Raw genomic sequence first — 20,587 nt, 5'->3', positions numbered from 1 at the left:
GAACACCAAGGTGCTTATTCATTTACGCGCCAGGTGGAAAACCCAAAAATGTTGTATACCAATATGTCTTCTAAATGTGTTATAAATAAGTAACAGTTTTACAACAATAAATAAAACGCGAAGTAAAAACCCTTAAGAGTTTTAATCGATTTAGGTGTAGCGAAACGCACAGAGTAACAGCTAGTGTCTCCATAAATTAGATGACCCTGAACATGCTTTTAATTCATCTGCTGTTGTTGAACGGTGAATCACAGGCAATGTCTAACGAAAATCACCAGCCAACAGAATCAAAGCGCCACCAAATATCTGTTGATCATTACTACACAAGTCTTGCAATGTCCTGTCTAACGCTTCTACTGATTTCTTATGGGCCATTGTACATTCATCCCACACTACTAATTTGCATTGTTGCAAGACTTTGCCCATTCCCGAATTTTTGGAAACATTACAGGTGGAATTTTCATTTACATTCATATTCAGTGGTAATTTAAGTGCAGAATGGGCTGTCAGACCACCATATAATAACGTCGCTGCTATTCCAGACCAATGTCAATTCTATATTACTCTGTGATCTTATAGTCACTAATAGCACGGAAATCAAAAATGTTTTGCCAGTTCCTCCTGGAGCGTCTAAAACAAACATTCCTCTAGTTTCGTTTCGTACTGATTCCATTATGGTATCATATGCGTGTCTCTGTTCTGGATTCAATTTATTGAATTTATTGAATGCATCACGCATTGGTCGATTTGGAGCTGGCCAACCCAATTGTGTCAATGCTTTATTTGCAATTAGCAAACAAATATCTTCAATGATAATCATTGCCTCATTAAACATTTCAAGTGTAATCATTAAATCGTTATTTCCTGCAATTCGGCGCATTCGATGCAAAATGTCTTCGGTCATAAAATCCTTAAAATTTTCCCATAATTGCAATGGATCAGATGGAAAACATGTTGCAATAATAATAGCAAATAATGTTCCTATTTGATGAGGAAAACCTGTTGCTGATGCATCCCTAAGTGTCGCATCCCAGTGTCTATCATCTTCCAGTAAATGCAATTCCTGACATGCTTGACGAAAAGTGTGACACTGTAGGCTGTTAACTCTTTTCAAATTCAAAAAAGATGTAGGCCTAGGAACATGAATCAATAATAGACGCAAATAAAAACATTCAGCATGACTGTAGAGACGTCCAATGGCATCACTTTCAAGCCAGCATAACCTTGAACTGGTCTTCCTTGCTTACGTCTGTTCCATTTCTTTCCAGATGCATTCCAAGTGTAATATGTTGGTACTTGTGAATAAAGCAATGTTTTAGCAAATTGATCATTTTGACACAATTCGAAAAACGATAATAATTTAGTTGATGGTGGTCGCTCTGCAATTTGCTGTTCATTATCAACTGTGAAATAAACACGTTGTCCATGTTCCAAATGTACTGACAAATGAATAACTGCCGGATTTCGATCATGAATTGGGAACCACAATATTCTCCAAACTGCCTCATTGCTACTGATATACCTTCCCATTTGATATTGTGTTATTTCATCAGCTTTGAATGCTTTTGATAGTATTGGCGAATAGGGGACAACCCACCTATTATCAACTGTAATATCTTGATTATTGACTCGTAGATTGATTAATTGGCCATTATCATCTGTTGAGCGTCGGCGATACAATGGGTAACCATCATTTCCATTTATTGTTTCGGATATCAAATCTCTGTGATACCGCTTCGGGCATTTCCCATCTTTCATACATGGCGAATTAATATTTAGAACACCACATGGTCCATGAATCATACTTTTTGTAACAACATCAAATAAACCTGGATCGATTTTCTGATCAGAAAATTCTGCTGAGATGATGTCATCTATTTGATCGCATGTTATTTTGTTGACTAACCATACCAAAATATGAGCATGTGGTAATCCTCTCTTTTGCCATTCCACCGAATACATCCAACATCGAACTTCGCCGAAAACTTGATGTTTAACAATAAACAAGTAAACAATTGGCATCTTGTGCATAATCATGCATGTGCCTTGGACTGCCTCTGTAACTTGGTGGTAAAATAACAACTTGTCCAACATTGTCAACATTTCCATCATTATTGATTGCATCGCGGAGATGTACATATGTATATAACATATGTATATACTCTTCTGATCGCAACTTCCGTTGATTGAATCGAATAAAGTTCAAACGCCCTGTTTCTATCTTTGCATACATGTCTACGACATATTGATGAAAGAGTCTCCGACATATCAAAATATGATTTTCCTGATTTTGTCGTATCATAATTCTATGTGCATAATAGTTCATAGCGCTGACAGTTTCATTGACTTCACGTTCTGAAGAGAAAAAAAACAAATGGAGATTTAAATCATTTCATACTAATTCTTGTTAAACAAAATTGGAAGAGTATATTAAACACAACAAACACTCACGTGGGTTTGCGGGATCTACCATTTTTAAATTAATAGAGTATCCGTCTTCACCCCGAAAAAACAAAATTGGGTACTGTATTGCCAAGGAAGTATATTTGCAAGAATTGGTGGTTTGCATCTGGAAATGGCAATAATCAACCAATCCTATGATACATTTGCCCCTGTATCTGAAATTGTGAGGCAAAATATGATTGATTAGAACTTGTGAAAAGATCTGAAATGTCGCTGTATGCTTCATTCGAAATTCCCAGAGCCGAAATTACCTTAAATGTCGGCATGAAATTATTTCGTATTACATTCGTCGCTCCAAAGGAAGTCATTTTAAAGCACGAATTATACATTTGGATATTATCCAAAAAATGTTTCGATTGCGGCGTTGTTCCTGAAATTAATGTTGCCAACGGTTCCGGTGGGTGTTGTAATTCTGGTAATCTTACTTTGCCACTGGCACAACACATTCCAGGTGTTTCATTATGAAATTTCAGTGCATTATAATGTTGGCATACTTTGTTCATTCCACCAATCACCACAAACTTATGCAAACTGTAATCAATTGCGTGATTTGTGCGGCACGCCTTTGAACATTTTGATTAATACTCGTACTTGTCGGCCTACGATCTGAACGCGATCTTGCATGTTCCCTTGTATTTGCAATCTCTTGTTATCGCTGTTCTTGCGATTGATTTTCCCTTTCGCTTGATCTATTTTGCGTTCTACGCGACCGACGTCCAATGTCAGCTCTTGCTCTTCGTGGCATTTTTAGAAGAAACTAAACCAAAGATAATAAAGAACTTCAGTAATAAAGAACTTCAGTAATAATTGATGAACTCCAGCAAATTCTGGACTCGAAAAGCACCAAGAAGTCACGAAAAGACACGAAAATTGTTAAAAATATGCTGTAAATGTGTCAAAATTCAATTAAAAATTGGCCAAAAAATCGAAATAATTTTTGTCTTACTGTTCGGAAGCGAAAATGAAACGTTCGAGATCGTCTGCACTCGAAAAGCACCAAAACGTGAAGAAAAGACACGAAAATCTGCTGAAAATGTGACAAAATTCAATTAAAAATGTGCCAAAAAATCCAAGTAATTTTTAGCTCACTGATCGGACATTAAACAAAAAAAATTCACTCAATTTTTTAATTTTTTTCACAAAATATCAATCTTGAGATTATGCCACAAAATCATATGATGCACTTGTACCAATCAGAACACTTGTTTAGCAAAACAATCGACTTTTATCTCATTAATCTTTGTTTTTTTTTTAATTTTTTTTTAACAAAATATTCAAATTAAAACGATGATTAGAACGAAAATTAATTTATTTTTATCAAAATACTCACCAAAAAATGCGAAGAAAATAATATTTTCAAAAATCGATTATGATAAGATGAATCACCAATGACGTCCAAAGAGAAAAGAGAAATGATAACAAATTGCTTTTTGCATCACTCCGTGCAATGCTCTCCAATTCACAAACGACCAAAATGTATTCAATACTAATGAATGCTGTATGCGGTACAAAAAATGCCTGCGGCAAAAACACACTCACTTCACTTTCAACCAAACTTCATATAAACCATATATGGGCCACTGCCTACGTAGTGTATAAGTTTGGTTGAAATCGCACGGCGCGTTTATGGCATTTTTAGAATTTTAATTTGTTCGGCGACGTACATATACGGACTTATTTTTATATATATAGATAGTTATTTTATTGTTTTACAAATGACCTTTTGAATGGTATATTTTTCACTATACTTCGATTTAAGTTATACAAAAAATTGTGATCCCTGTCTCCCCCTCAAATGAGCCAAGTTTGTCCATATTACTTAATGTTTTCTAAGTCTATGTTTTTAATTTCAGCTGCTACCTTTTGCCCCTCTCTTTATTTTTTATGTTATTCTATCAAGCATGCGATTTTGTGTGTGTTAGTTTTCATGATTATTTGTATTTTCATGTATGTATGTATATACTTGTATATTTTATTATTTTTATGTTTATTTTCGACATATATACTTGAGCTTTTTTCATTTTCTCATTTTTTTCAATTGTTTCTTTTATACGTACTTTTATTCAGGCATATCATATCAATATAAACTTTCACGCCTATATATTTTTGAATTGTGTTGTGTAGAAAAAGTGTGAGTAATACATATCACTTATCAACGTAGCAAATTTAATAAAGCAATAATATCTTCTTATTAGAAGCTTGGTTAGCAAAAAAACTTCATATACGTATTAAATTTTTACCCTACTATGATAACATTTGAAGGAAACAGTTATCCTGAGCAAATATAAGTCTCAAAATCTGATGTTGAAGTTGATATAAAAAAAATGCTCGAGCAGCAGTGGCGGATTTAGAAATTTGCCGCCAGTAGGCTCTTCAATTTTTGCCGCGCCTATTGACCTCATGCGCTAGTTTAGTTCACAATCATTATTAATTACATTTATTGTGTTAATGAAATTGCAACATTATGATTTGTCCTCTATCGTCCTCATTACATCGTTTTTTTTCGTTATTAGGATGATTTTGAACTAGGGAATAGTTGTGTCAGTTTCTAGATTATTTTTACAACCCACGATTTAGTGAAGAGTGTTTAGTGTTGAGCTACAACACTATATAAAAGCACAGCTTATACATATAAAATAATGTGTAGTCGGTAAACGTTTAATTGTTAAATATTTTTTATTCCACTTACAATATAAAAACAACACGAACAATATCTATTAAATAATATGTTAACAATCAGGTTAATAGTGACAATGAGATCAATTAAGTTTTACATTAACTTTTTGCGAGATTTTAAATTCGCAAAATTATGAATTATATCGTCGTATGAGATCTTGTTCATTAGTTCTGACTCTATGCACAAAAGAGATAAGGCGTTAAGCTTTTCTTGACTTAAAGTAGATCGTAGATAGTTTTTTACTCGCTTTAAGCAAGAAAAGCTTCTCTCACCTGAACAATTTGTCACTGGTGTACATAGAGCCATACGAAGTGCTATATCCAAGTTTGGATAAATGTTCTCCAAATTCTGTTTTCGTAGAAACAAAGATAGACTTTTCAATGATCCAGAATCTGGTTTTATCAAAATTCTTTCAGAAGAAATGTGACATTGAAAGTGTACGCATTCCTGAACTAAATCAGTTTCTAAATCATTGGGATATATTTTTTCCAAGGAAAGAGCTTTTTCCGTCAGGGTCGTGGGTGTCAACTCACTCATTTTGGTTAGAAATGAAAACTTCTCGTTAAAATCGTTGTAGGCGTTTTGCCGTTTTTCTAACTCGGTCACCAGTCTATCTACGAGGACGAGAAACGTGTTAACTCTGAAACTTTCACTCGCAGTCATTGTAATAACTTCTTCTGATGTTTCATCAAATCTTTTTTTTCTTTTCGGTTGCCTTTTTCCGATTTCTGTTGTGTACTGTTTCGATACGTTTCTCCATCGCCTTTTCTTCGAAATACTTGAAATTATCTCGTTCAGCTACGAAAAACTTACGAAGTGATTCGTAAAGATCGGCAACGGTGATCAAATCTACGGCGGAAGCCTGAATTTGAACATTCACTTTGTTTATTCTTTCCAAAAAAACATTCCACACAACAACCATTACCGCCGTTTCCAGTTTCTCCAAATTCAAGAGTATTCCCGCCGCTTCTTGTCGCGTTACAGGCTTTTCGGTACAATCGTCTTTGATTGATTCCAAAGTCTTAAGAACTTCGTGCCAAGAATCTCTCAAGCTTTTACACGCGTCCTCCCTCGCTGACCAACGTATCAGATTCACTCTTTTCAGGGTTTTGCCTTTCCCGATTTCACTCATTAATTTAAGCCAGCGTTGTGTCGAGCTTACAAAAAAAACATAAATTTCCTGTAGCGTCATAAAAAAGCGACATGCTTCTATACACGATTCAGCAGCGGCAGTTGCCACTAAATTCAAAGAATGGGCAGAGCAAGGCACGTAAAATGCGAAAGGTGCTTGATTTCGAATTTTTGCCTGCAAGCCATTGTACATGCCAGACATGTTCGCGGCATTATCATATGACTGCCCACGACAGTCTTCAATATTTATGCCCAGTGTTTCGAGCTCCGAAATAATGACAGAAAACATTTCTTCAGCTTTATGTCCCACCGACGGCAAAAACTTAACAAATCTTTCACACGGTTCGCCTGATTCTAAAACGTATCTAATAACAAGAGTAAGTTGATCTACGTGTGCTATATCTGGTGTTGAATCTATGATTAGAGAAAAATATTTCGCCCTTCGTATCTCGTCTCCAATCTGTTTTGAGACTTTATGACCCATCAAGAGGATAAACTCATCGCAAACGGTCTTTGATAAATAACTGGTACTGCCTGATCCTTGATTCCCAAATCGTTCAATATGACTGGCTAAAAAAGGATCGAATTCCGCTAACAGTTCCAAAATCATACAGTAATTACCGTTATGTGGATCACCGAACTTTTCATTTTTGCCTCTGAAAGCAAGGCCTCTTGAACACAGTCGCTTCACTACCGCAACAACTCTCTTCAGAACATTTCTCCAATATATAATTTCTTCATCAATTTGGACCTGTAGCAAATTGTCGAGTCGGCCATCAATCGCACTCCTAGCTTTCAAACTAAGAATACTAGATTTATGACGTGCAGAGTTTTCATGCTGAGCTACTCGGTGTTCTGCGTTTTTCCAGTCATTAAATCCTTCGTTCTCGAACTGGGTCTTATACTCCAATGGACCGAATGCTAAACAGGGTCCGCAATATATAGATCTTTTTGTTTCAGAATAAACAAGCCAATTTCGGTCTTTTACTTCATGATTTTTCATTTTTCTTTGGAAGATACCCACTGGCAAGAAACGACGTTGATCGGCATATATTTTTTCACTTTGAGAGAAGTCACAATATTTGTTTTGATCGAAGCCGGACCTTGCGATATTCTCCCTTAAAGTATCGTTAATTTCCCATAAAGCTGGATCCTTGTTTACATTTACCGTTGTTAGCACTTGGTCATTTCTTGCACTTGACGTCTGATTTGGGGACGCATCTTCAACTGTAATACTTATTGATGATTCATCTACCGCCTCCTTATCAAAAACATAATTATCCGTTTTTTCGAAAGCAGATTGTTCAACAGGCGACAGTTGTTGTTGGGCCACAGAGCTCAAATCCGTTTCATTTTTTTCAGATTGGATTGTATCAATGCATGTGGTTGAATTTCCTGGTCTAACAACACTGCTTTTACTGTCACTTGTAAGAAAACTGTCAATTTTTATGGTTTTACAGATAATCCGTTCTTGTTCTTTTTTTTTAATTTTGGCCTTTTTTTTATACTCAGCTCCACTAAGTCGCTTTCTTCCATCACTCATTCTAACAATTTTTTCTTCAAGAACTGAAACAAAAAAAAAAAACATTGGGAGTTTTATTTCTTGTGCGTAAATAAAGTCCTTTGTTCGGATTTCAGACCACGACTACTTACCTAATATTATAAGCAAAGGAAATAGGTATATCGACGGTTAAGTACCAAACACTGCTATCTACAAAAAAACCGTTATGTTTCGTAGATAGCAGTGTTTGGTACTTAACCATCGACATTTAAGTATAATAAAACAAAAAATGTGAATTTCCATGCAAACCTTCCAAAACAGAATCATGTTGAATTACTGATTCGTTGCTGAAGATTTATTGTAATACATTAGAATTTCTTACCTTACTGCACTGGTGATGTGATGTTTTAAAAATTATCTATTCATACAATCCACTAAACAGTCTGAAAAATGAAAGCACACAACCACAGAAAAATGTGCCGGTGAATAACGGTTAATACGTAAGAAGTTATTAGAAACTGCAGGACGCAATCGACCAATGTCACTTTTGTTTTGCTTTTGTTTTGAAGAAAAACCCCGTTTGTATTGCCGCTCTATATCTATCTCTCTCGTTCTCGAACTCAATGCCTATGCCGCCATAGATAACTTGATACGAAACTCTTGGGTTCGAGAGAGAGCTGTCAAAACTTTCATAACATTTGTCAATGATGCCACTGCTGAAAAATATTAGCTTGGGAATTTAATAAATTATACAACACACTAAATTAAACACTTTGAAAATGCATACATATATAAATTCTACAATGCAAAATCATTAATTAATTTACATAAACATTTATTTTGCCAAAATATGTTCGCACAGTTCATTTCACCCTAATTTCGTCAAGTAATTATAACGCTGTTCTTCTGGCATCCCATCTTTTTCACTAACTGCTGGTTGACAGCACCCTGATTGTGTTTTGTTGCCAGCTCAGAAAACAGATCCGCCCGCACGCGGCAACACGATCGCGACGCGAACCGAGCGCGCTCGCTTGTGGTTCGTGCTGTCAATTCGTTCAGCCAGCCAGACACTCTTAGCGAACGGTCATATCATTCGTTCCCGCGCAGCAATGCAAAAACAACTAAGTACCCAAATACATTCATACCTAGTAGTAAATATTTAAATTTTGAAACATATTACACGTTAAATATAATATACGTATTTAATTTAATAAATGGGTCAAATCTCTTTGTGTAGGTATACAATTTTATTTAATTTCTGTAAGACAAAATAAAATGTTTGGGCCAAATTTGCCGCCCCCTAAAATCTGCCGCTCTAGGCTCCAGCCTACTCAGCCTGTTGATAAATCCACCACTGTCGAGCAGCGTAAAAATTTAATTCACGGAGAGCTCTGCTGAGTCAAGCAATAAGGACGTTAAGACGTATCGACTCCATCATACACGAAAGAACTAACGGATCGCTACAAATCATGACTTGCTAAACCCATTGCTTTTGAGCTTAGATCTTTTCATCACCAGTCAAAGAAACTATCATGCAAAATTAATTCAATTTTATTGAAATCAGTTTTAGATTTAGTTGGATAATATTCAAAAAATTCCTATTTTCGTTTATCAACTTTTTTAATTCAGTATAATTAATTAGAATTTGTTACCATCGGGGGGTGGCGGAGTGGGAAACGGGAGAGGGCGATTTTCAAAAGCTTTGGCAAAAGTTTCACTTTTATATAGGCAGGGGAAGTATTTTTGGCCGCTGACTACATACAAGACCGACCACTGTGAGCTGTACGTTTTTTTCAAAATCATATAATATATAATACTACATATAAAAATTTTCGATATTTTAACAAAGCCTATACTAAATATATCGGTCAGTGTGTGAGTTACATATCGTCACCTAAAATGCAAAACCACGTATCATCGAAATTGAGTTTTTTATTGCTTACGATTAGCCAAAACATATTAGGGCCATTCAGAATCTTGTGCATCTGAGTTTGCAAAATTATGCAATTGCAAATATTTATCATCAACAATGAACGTCTTTCTTCTGGTTTCTGTGCAACCCTTGCAAAGATCATTAATTCACAGCTGTTTGTAAACAAAATTTTCGCACACATTGGAAAATATGCCGAAAAAAAGTTTTAGGGACAAATTAACTGAACTTTAATTGATGAAGCTGCTGAAGAAATTATGGACATTGAAGGTAAGAAATATTTTTGTGCGGAATTTCAGTTAATAACAATTTCCTCTAGATATCGAAAGTGATGATGACGCAATGGTGCAATTTTAGATGAATAGGCTTACAATATACGTATAGTATATCTGTTGTTATGGAATGTCAACAAGGAGTTTACAGCACAATACCTAAGTCAGACATTTGACGCAATAATAATTTGACAACACCTGACGAAGACCGATTCCGCCAATGTTAAGAGTAGATAGAGGCCAATATAGGATGCTAGTTGATTTAATAAAAAACGATTAGGAATTCAACAAAGCGCACTGATGTAAGTAATTTTCTGTCGAATTGCAATTAGCAATCACACTGTTTCGATTGGGTTCGTCGGGAGAAAGCGCAGCCGTATACATCGAAATAGCTCACTCTTTAAGCAAAATGAGCAGTACTTTTCTTCACAGCAATGTATTGCTGGGAACTCGGCATACTCTTTATCTGGAACGTTAATAACTCCCTACAGAAGCAACGCAAGGCAGTTGGATAGAAATGCTCAAAATGCATTTATTTTAGGGCACAGCAAATAACGGGTTAGAGAGGTTGAAAGCCTTAAGCAGCTAAGGATGCATCTGTCTATGAAAAAAAATATAAATTATGCTGCGATTGGTTTCCTGTCTGCTGTATTCTCCACAACATTTTCATTTATAATGGTTCCACTTCGTTCGACAACGGTCCAGATCCGTCAATCACTACGAAAGATTCTATTGAACCTGATGACTATATACCCAATAATGTTGTAGCAATTAAAAGACAAGCCATATACGCATTAATGTTTTCTTAAATGAATTTTAATTATTTTGTCAGCTTTAGTTACATATGTTTATACATAAAACTATTGTATGCAAAATAAATGGTTATTTTAATTTAATAGCTTTGACAGACGGCAGAGTTAATCCGGATTAACTGCGCACTTAATCAGATCCAAATTTGTAGGTGACAGACGGCAGCTATGCGAGTTTGAAACTCTCATAAACAGCTCATTGTCCTTTTTATAATATTTTCAATGAAAATTGATAGAAGATAAACATTACGGCTGTTAGCCGACCAATTCTTACCAAACCATTTGTTATTACAAAAGCATATCAACACATTATTTTTAAAACTGCTTCATAACATAGAAGTTGTATTGATATTATATTGAGAATTTGATAAACAGCTGTCAGGGTTGCTTGTATTTCATTCACAATAGATGAAAATTGGCCATTTTTAACAATGTTGCCAACGAAAATCTCACAAACTCCCTAAAATTTTATTTTTGGATTCAGCAACGGAGTTAGCTGTGGTAACTCCTGAATTAATCCCGAAAAATGCAATTAATCTGGTTTAACGCTGCCGTCTGTCGATGCTATTAGCATTTAGTTCAAGACAAACATGAAAAAGATAACGCTTTGATTGTTAGAAGATAGTATAACATCAATAACCGAATTAAATAAGTATTCCTCCCAACAGAATTGGAAATAAAAATTTTAAAATACAAGGATAAATAAATTACTTCTTATTCTTTCTTCTTAATTGGCGTAGACACCGCTTACGCGATTATAGCCGAGTTATCTTTTTCATTGGGGGTGTTTTTTACGTGGCGGGTCCCAAACCCAGCGCACAACCCTATGCAGGGGAAATAAATTACTACTGAGAGGAATACTTATATTTAATCTCAATTTCGAGCTTTTGTAAGCGGTCCTTCTTTTCAATTTGAAGTTTTTTCAATCTTTCATCTTTTTCTAATTCTAAAACTATTAAATCCAACTCAAAGTTCTTGAATTCTATTTCAGCATTATCTCTTTCAATTTGTGCTTGCAATCTTCTTTCACTCAAAGCGAGATATTTTTCATTTTCTCTTTCTCCCATTCCATTTTCATTTTAATCATTTCCTTACGCTCGACTTGAAAAGCAACAAGATCTGCAGCAGATGACTTTGCGACATGTTTTTTCATTTTTTCTTTGGCTTTTTCAGAAATAGTTATTTCACTTACATTACTTGGTCTCAATTGGAGAAGCAATTTCTTCGTCGACATCAGAAACCATTATTTCAAGTATTCGCCAATCCTGCTTTTTTTAAATGAAGCTTTCAGGTGAGATCCCACGTCGCGTCTATTCCGGTTTTCTCAATTAACTTTTTGTAAAAAAATTGAGCTTTTGGTGCCTATTAAAATTAAAACTATTGTTAACCCTCATCGAGACCAACGGGTCTGGCCAGGCATATTTTGTTAATTTAGGGCCGTTTTCTTATGTAAGCAAGAAAGTTCCCTTTACTAACTGGGAGGATAAATTGTTCCTCACTTAAAAGCGCGATTTAAGTTATTTCGTTTTCTCATCTTGCCTGTAAAAATATTTTTGTTATTTCGAAATTATGGCAAGGTCAAAATTAAAATCCAACAATTGCCTATAAAATTGGCATGTTGGCAATGTCATGCAAGCAAAGCGTAAACAAAATCAGCTGTTAATTAAAAAGTTATGATGGAAAGGCCACTGCTAAAAAGAAAAAGAGGAAATAACTTCACTCCCCAAGAAGAGGATGCATTAGTGGAGTTGGTGGATGAACAACGACATATTCTGGAGAATAAAAGATCCGATGCTGTCACATGGAAACAGAAGGAGGAGGCCTGGAAAAAGTTTGCGGAGTGTTTCACAGCTAGGATTGGGACTAATCGAGAGTAGAGGGCTCTACGGGATAAGTTCGAAAGCCTCAAACGAAAGTCCAAGGCAGAAATGGCAACCGAGAAATCAGAGCGTTATCGGACAGGTGGCGGTTCGGCTGCTGTAGAAAGTAGCAGCATGGTAACGCAAAAAGTTGCTGCTATTTTGGGGGAGTCGGCCACTGGATTGGAAAATTCCTTTGATGGTGATGCAAGTAAGTAATTTCGTTGTTTCATATTTCCTAAATTGAGTGTCTTTTGGCACGTAGCTAGTGCCAACAGTTTTTCCAGTGCCACTTTATCGCCAGTGTAAACAGTTTAGAAAATGTCGCTGCATTACGAGTTTCAGTTTCGCTAGTGCCCATGTACGACCAGTGCCAGTTCTGAAAGTATCAACCTCAGTATATACAGTAATAAACCTTTCCTTTGTTTACATACATATACTCACCTCTAGAAAATCTTAGGGTGTTGTGTTACACTTTTTTTGCTACTTTCATGGTAATCAGGGTGTTGTGTTAGCATTTAAACTACATATAAATTTTAAATTTTGATGACCGAGACTTTAAAAGATATTAAATAATGCAAGTTTTTACGTTATTTAAAGGAAATACAAATTGACAACTCGTTAGCCGTTATAGGAAAACATAAATTGGAAATTGAGTTTGAAATGAAAGATATGTCGAAGTTTTTAATAAGAATACATATTAGTGTTAATAATAAAGTTTATATTAAAAATTGTAGAGCCTTTTTATTGCTACGAAAATTCACAACCCGACGTTTTAAAATACTTTTTATAAGAATTAGAACATATTTTTCTTTAAGAATTTTTAATAGGCAGGCAGCCAGCCCTCATTTTCGGCACATCAAATTTTTGAGCATTTCACATAGGTAACTACCTCCCCCTTCTAAAAGCTAGCTTCTGTATTTTAATATATTTAATAGAATTGTAGGATTTTGGATGCATCTATTGTGAGAGCTTAGAAATCTTTATTAATTATTAAATTATTTTGTGCAATATTTTTATTAAATTTTATGTAAATTATTAATTATTTTTATTTTAAGTTGAAAAGGTGAAAATAGGCCTACCGGAGAACCGAACACCTAAAAAAAGTCTGTAACGCGCTTTATTGCAAACCTCTGGGGTGGTGTGGAAAATGCAAAACTTAAATATTCAAAAATAAATTATCAAAAATAGTATACGGATGAGAATTAGAACGATGTATTAAAAATTCAGCTTCAAATGCCTAAATATCTTCTTTCCAAATTAAAATTATTGGTAATAATATTTCAAAAACTTACGAATACAAACCGTTTTATGTTTTCTGTCTGTCAATTGAAAACAAATACATTCAGAAGAAAACTCACCACCGAGAAATCTAAGAACAGGGCTGCTTTTTATTAATAAGAACTCACTACATAAAGAATATCTGACTATCAGTAAATGATATTTTTATGGGCGAAACATGGCGTTTAAATCAAATATTAGTAAATATATGTCATTAATAAATAATTTCCTTTTATATTAAGCAACAATATTTATATTTCCTTTTATATTAAGCAACAATATTTATAGTTTTTGTTATTTAATAGAATAAATTTGCTAAGTATTTACTGCCTCAATATATACAGCACTGCGTTGCTACCTCTGAAAATGCAAGATGGCCGCTATTCACCCCTCAGAATGCTACCACGAAAAGGTTATCTACTGTATATACTGTGGTATCAACAGTTTGGGGGTTTCCACAGTTGTTCCTGTCTAACAAGGGTCCTTTCCCCATATTCGGAGTTGGATCGTGTCCAGTAATTGTTTTGAAGCGCTGCCGAAGGTCTTTGACTGCACTGATGATACATGGGCACTAGTGGAACACACCTGTGATACAGCGGCACTTGCAAAACTCTTTATACTGGCGATAAAGTGGCACTGGCAAAACTGTTGGCACAGCTACGTGCCAAAATACACTGCATTCTCTTAAATATGAATGTTTTCAAAATAAATGTTTTTCATTATAGTTGATACAAGTACTCCGGAAAGGGAAAAATTCATTGTCCACACTGAGGATATAACTGATGCCGACGAGCTCAACCAGGCAAATATATATGTATTTTAATGTTTATGAATTCGCTAACATTTCATATAGTTCATTCTCTTACATATGTATGTAAGTGATATGAATTACATTTTTAAACTTTGTACAAAGTTTGAAGTTTTAATTTATATTGTTTCTTGTAGAATGATTAATATTTAGATAAAACACATTGTGATTGAATTTTGCAAAAAAATGACTGTATATATTTGGAATACTTATACATACATATATGAACATATACAGCTGAGGTCACATAATTTACACTATTTGTATTTTTACGGTATTCATATGGTGTAAATTATGTGACCCCAGCTGTATATACAAATTTAATTTTTAATTTCATAGGAAAATGTGAATAACGTTGGTCACGAAGAAGAACAGTAATCTTCTTGGACACCTAACGCACTGAGAAGTAAAAAATCGTCCAAACTTTTGATTGACCGTCCTGGCACCCGCAAGAGAAATTTGGAGGAAGAAAAAATTAAGTTGGCAGTTTTACAACAACAATTTTATGCAGATGAAAATACCCGGGCTCAGGAAAACCATGAGCAAGAATTAATTGCGTTTAAATTGAAAAATGAGCTAATGCAATTTGAAATCTTAAAAAAAAACCAAATTAGATTTAAATAAGAATGCACCTTAAGCAGTTGCGGTACTCTTCTTTATTTTTAATTATTTTTCCTGTTAAAGGTGTTGCACTTTTTTCCATATAACGTGTAAGCAAAATTAGTTTAGTCATTGTTTGAGAAGTGGAATTTTTGTGTTGAAGCTTTGGCTTCACTTTATTTTTAAGTTTGCAATGAAATTTTTTTTTGGTTTTTAATAAATACGTGCATTTAATTAAACTTTAAATTGAATGACTTTTTATTTAAAAATAGAAATTGGAAATATACTTCTATGCACATATACGGTTAGGACTCCATTTAGCTGGTATATCTTTCCTTTTGTATGATTCTTTTATAATGTGAAACGCAAACATAAACACATGTACATCCAAAAACGTATTATATTAGAGGAATGCGTGACTATTTCAAAATATTCACTCACCGAGCAAAATAGTCGTGTATTAGTCGGTTTCTAGCAACAGAGTTAGAATTTATCTCGATGGAATTATTTTCGTCAGCATCTTCTGGAATTTCCGGTATAATCAGTTCATCCATCGGAGGAAATGGGTCTTTTGATAGTATTGCGATATTGTGCAGGACACCACATGCCACTATAATAGCCATTATAGTGTTCATTGATGTTCGCAGTCCCATCGACAATACAGGAAATCGTCTTTTCCATACGCCAAAGCATCTCTCAATTGCATTGCGCGTGCGAATTTGCGACTCAGTCTTTCCGGTGCATTTGATGGACTTATTAATGGAGTCATCATGTAATTAGTTTACTTGTAGCCACTGTCACTAAGGATGAAATAATTACTGAAATGGCCTTCCTCCATACAAAACTTCAGACGGCTATTATTGCGAAAAATATTGTAATCGTGTGCAGAACCAGGCCACCTTACGACCAAATCCAACAACATCAAATTTGCGTTGCACATTGCTTGAACGTTTAGCGAGAAGTATTCTTTTCTATTTCGAAAAATCTCTGCATTGCTACCACCAGGTGATTGTATTCGGATGTGAGTACAATCAATAGCTCCAATGACTTTGGGGAATTTAGCGATTTGGAAAAACCCTGCCACCGTCTGAGTAGGATCAGTGGGAAGTTTAATGAAGTCCTTGTATAAAGCGGCCAGAGCCAAAGACACTTCTTTTACTGCTCGACTTGCCGTAGATACGCTTACCCCACAAAAATCTCCTATTGTTATTATGAAACTTTCGCTAGCATAGAATCTGAGTGCTATCATTAGCTTCGTTTTTGGTGATATATAATAGTACCTTGAACAAATAATCCCAATAGTTTAGAATCTTCTTTAAGTTGATATTGTTGTGTACTAACTCACTTTTTTGTAAAAGGCTCCAAAGCGTTACAAATTTTATTTAAAACGAAGCGAAAAGTTGGTTTGGATAATCGAAACCTCTTGATGAACTCAATGTCATCATAGCTATCTAAATAATCCGGCCGACAGCGATACTTCCTACGAGATGCAGCTAGTTGCTCCGAGCCTTCAAACATTTCTTCCAGCCGATTAATATATAATGCACGTTGTGTCGACATAGTGTAGTTTAAATTAAAATTTTTTGTTTGTATCAAAAATCAAAATAAATAAAATAAAAATAAAAAAACAGCTGTTCAATATATGCAAATAAACCAAAAACTTTAGTTGGCAATGCTTAATTTAAAGCTGGCTACAAATTTTTAAAGGTTACATCAGGTGAGCAGCGATTTATCGATACAATAACTTAATTCGCGAATGAGAAAGCGAAAATGCGTTTGTCGAGGCGATAAAGTGGCCGGTAATTTAAAGGTCAGACTAGAAAACGGCCCTTAGTCGAGAACAATGGTGCTTATGCAAGTCAGTTGATGACAGATAGTTGAACGCACAACATATTACTGTGAAAATACGCACATTTCGCGCCAGTTCTCCTCTTGTTTTTTATTATTATGTTCGCTTTGGTTATAATAATGATTGATGAAGTGGAATATGTGTATAATACACTATTATGTTCTAGAAACATCAGTGCAGATTTTTATGATCGCTTAATATCAGCATTGGTAAATGACATTCAAAATGAAAATAATTATGTTCTGCGTGAAGAAGTGGATCCATGCGAAAGCGATGACAATGATAGAGATGTCGATTATGTGCCATTTGAAGATGCATCGGATATTGAAAATGAAATCGAAATCGAGCCGAATGAAATATTAGATAGCGACGAAGAGGAAGTAATCGATGGTGTAGAAGAAGAAGAGCGTGAAACTCCATCTGCTACTGAAACTTCTTACTACGGTAAAGATGGGACAGAAAGGAAACAAGAGCCTAATGAAGCAATTCGTACTCGTGCACACAATATTATGCGCTTTAGGCCTGGACCGAAGCAACAAAACTCTGTTCCCATTGAGGTATTCAAACAGTTTTTTACTACCAATATTTCATTCATTATCATCAGTCAAACAAATCGTTATGGAAGAGACCAATTTGCAAAATGGAATGCAGAAAATCTAACCTCAAAACCTAAAGTTTGCGTGGATTTCACTAGCACCGAACTTAATGCATTTATTGGCATTCTTATTGCTTCTGGTGTAACGCACAATAATATGCAACTTACACCACTTTTGTGGCAAACAGATGCTCTTCCCATCTTTCGAGCGGCGATGCCACTCAAACGATTCAAGTTATTGACGCGATATATCCGTTTCGATGATGGCCGCACACGTTCATTCCGACTACAATCTGATAAGGCTGCCGCTATTCGCGATATATGGAATTTTTTAAATGAAAACCTCGCCAGAAACTATGAGCCGTATGAAAATGTAACGATTGATGAGCAATTGTTTCCGTATCTTGGCAAGAAAAAGTTTACGCAATTCATACCATCAAAACCAGCCAAATACGGTGTGAAAATCTGGTGGGCATGTGACTCACAAACAAAATACCCATCGCAAGGTATATTGTACACGGGAAAAAGGATGGCGGAGAGCGTGAAGTGAACCAATGAGAAAATGTATTGCTCAAACTTGTGAAACGGTACGAAAACACCGGCAGAACAATAGTAGCTGACAACTTTTTCACAACACTGACAGGAGGCAAACGATTGGCTACCATTGGACTTGCTTTCGTCGGTAAAAAATCCGTCTCGTCCGTTGCTTTCTACTCTTTTCGGGTTTCACGATAATCACGTTTCGATTTGTAGCTATGTTCCGAAAAAGAACAAGGCAGTAAATTTGATTTCAACCCTACACTACACAAAGGATTGTGAAGGTGAAGCCAAAAAACCGGAAGCAATTTTATTTTATAATTCAACAAAGGCCGGCGTTGACTGCATGGATCAGATGGTTACCCATTACACTACAAAACGGCAAACGAAACGATGGACATTTGCCTTGTTTTGCAACTTGTTGGATGTGATGGGATTGACTGCTTTCGTAGTTTGCAAAGAAATCGACCATCTAGATAAAAAGGATGCACGAAGCACTTTTCTTTACAATTTATCGAGAACATTGGCAACGCCCAATATCGAAAATCGTATGAACAATCCCAATGTCATCAAACACCTATCTTGTCGTTTGGCTTTTGAATCCTTTTTCGGTCGTTCACTCAACATCCCATCACGATTAGTAGCTTCAACATCAAAAGGTGCTGACACACTCAAAGGAAGGAGAGGTTGCAGACTTTGTTTGCAAAAAAGCGATAAATTGCGTTGTAAAACTCGATTTTTCTGTTCTAAATGTTCAAATCCAGTTTGTCAACAGCAATCGAAAATTGATTACATATGTTTTTTTTGTATTCCTCAGGACTAATCATCATAAAATCAATTGAAAATCGCTCAAAAATGATTCATATCTCCTAAATAAATCAAAAAATGAACGAAAAGGAATGCGTTGTATTTCATTTTAAAAGCCGCATACGAGTTTCATTTCTCTTTTTCAGGTAGTTCGGAGTATGCCCAAACCAAATCGAGAGGTAAGAAATTTCAAAAATGTATCTATATTGTAAATTTAGGGTGGGTCGATTCCGGACTTTTTCGATTCGGGATTTCTAATAGTGCGCAAAAGTTGTCTTAGTACTTCCTGATTCCAATGCAACTTTTTGTTTTGAGATCGGATTGCATCTTCAACCCCAACTCCGGCCTTGAAATTTCGGAAATTCGCCTAAAATCGTGAAACTGTCTACCTAGCGCCTGAAATACGCATCTCATGGCAAAATGTATAAAACAAAAGTTATTTGTCACGTCATTTGCTACCGAAATGGTATATGTGATCATGGCCGTAGGACCGTTCCCGATATACGAGCGAAAATGCGGCGCGCCACAGCGCAAGGTGAAAATCGGCTTGCGGCCACACTCGCATTCATTCACCTACGCCAAAGGACACGTTCGAATAGGTCTCCACACAAATATTTTTTCATCGAGTTCCTTCACTCTTGTCGGTGATTTCGCCGAGTTCTATCACTTACATTCATTTCCCTGCGCCATACGACACGTTCGGACTGGTCTCCACATAAATATTTTTTCATCGAGTTCCTTCACTCTTGTCGTTGATTTCGCCGAGTGCTATCACTTATATTCTCTCAACAGAACAGAACTGAACAACAGAACTCAAAATGTCTGTATCTAAATTTAAATTTAGACAGAAATGTCCTGTGTTTGGCATATATCCGTACAATCTCTCTGAGTCCCAGTTATCTACTTACCAGGATGTTCTTTTGTGTTATCAGTTCGAAAGATTTCGTATAAAGCGACTCCGAGGCGACAACTATGAACCTAGGAGTAAAGAGGTTACAGAAATAGTTGCAAAAAAGGTTGAAAATACTTTCAAAAAGTCATCTATTCCGATAGTTTCACACACCAGAGTTGTACAAATGCTCACCACATACCATACGAAATTTCTGACTCTTAAACAAATGTTTTTAAGGAACCCAATAGGTTTGAGCTCTAAAAGAGACGACTTTGTTTCTTCTGCCGGAAAATTACGCATATTTGACATCGCTGCTTGTAAATGAATTTATTTTTCTTCTTGCACTTGTCCAAAGGAAAGGAAAGTTCCTATCAATGAACAACCATTTCTCTTGGACCAGAGAACCAGAAGAATTGGTCGCATTGGAAGTGTTGATCTACCTGAAACAAAAAAGATTACAAAGAAAAATGAACGTAAAGAAAAGCTTTCAAAACGTCATTCAACATCAACACTTACCAGAAAAGTATCAACTAGAACACGTGACCATTCAGATCAGCCAGACTCTCATACAGACGA

At 35.5% G+C, this 20,587-nt stretch overlaps 3 protein-coding genes across 3 annotated transcripts; 1 reads left to right on the top strand and 2 right to left on the bottom strand.

Moving 5' to 3' along the window:
- Window positions 1-5,828: 5,828 nt before the first annotated feature.
- On the bottom strand, window positions 5,829-7,814 carry LOC126765529 (zinc finger MYM-type protein 1-like). Its single transcript, XM_050483144.1, has one exon. The coding sequence runs from the start codon at window positions 7,812-7,814 to the stop codon at window positions 5,829-5,831; it is 1,986 nt and encodes a 661-aa protein (XP_050339101.1).
- A 7,554-nt stretch (window positions 7,815-15,368) lies between these two features.
- LOC126765331 (putative nuclease HARBI1) lies at window positions 15,369-16,909 on the bottom strand. The gene is made up of 2 exons (XM_050483053.1): window positions 16,677-16,909; window positions 15,369-16,611 (listed from the first exon to the last, which is right to left on the bottom strand). Exons 1-2 carry the CDS (start codon window positions 16,889-16,891, stop codon window positions 16,113-16,115), a joined length of 714 nt encoding a protein of 237 aa, XP_050339010.1. The 5' UTR covers window positions 16,892-16,909; the 3' UTR covers window positions 15,369-16,112.
- Window positions 16,910-17,299: 390 nt separating this feature from the next.
- On the top strand, window positions 17,300-18,325 carry LOC126765528 (piggyBac transposable element-derived protein 4-like). Its single transcript, XM_050483143.1, has one exon. It carries the CDS (start codon window positions 17,300-17,302, stop codon window positions 18,323-18,325), a length of 1,026 nt encoding a protein of 341 aa, XP_050339100.1.
- The last annotated feature ends 2,262 nt before the right edge of the window (window positions 18,326-20,587 follow it).

Source organism: Bactrocera neohumeralis, unplaced genomic scaffold (assembly GCF_024586455.1).
Source record: "Bactrocera neohumeralis isolate Rockhampton unplaced genomic scaffold, APGP_CSIRO_Bneo_wtdbg2-racon-allhic-juicebox.fasta_v2 cluster10, whole genome shotgun sequence".
NCBI lineage: Eukaryota > Metazoa > Arthropoda > Insecta > Diptera > Tephritidae > Bactrocera > Bactrocera neohumeralis.
The sequence above is the reverse complement of the archived record's forward strand: the minus strand, read 5'-3'. Positions and strand labels throughout refer to the sequence as shown.

Excerpts from the sequence above, each read along its gene's own strand:
- LOC126765529 (XM_050483144.1), bottom strand. The coding sequence starts at position 7,814 with ATGAGTGATGGAAGAAAGCGACTTAGTGGAGCTGAGTATAAAAAAAAG.
- LOC126765331 (XM_050483053.1), bottom strand. The coding sequence starts at position 16,891 with ATGTCGACACAACGTGCATTATATATTAATCGGCTGGAAGAAATGTTT. Across the intron at positions 16,612-16,676 it reads TTGGAGCCTTTTACAAAAAA|GTACTATTATATATCACCAA; the intron begins GTGAGTTAGTAC and ends TATTTGTTCAAG.
- LOC126765528 (XM_050483143.1), top strand. The coding sequence starts at position 17,300 with ATGATTGATGAAGTGGAATATGTGTATAATACACTATTATGTTCTAGA.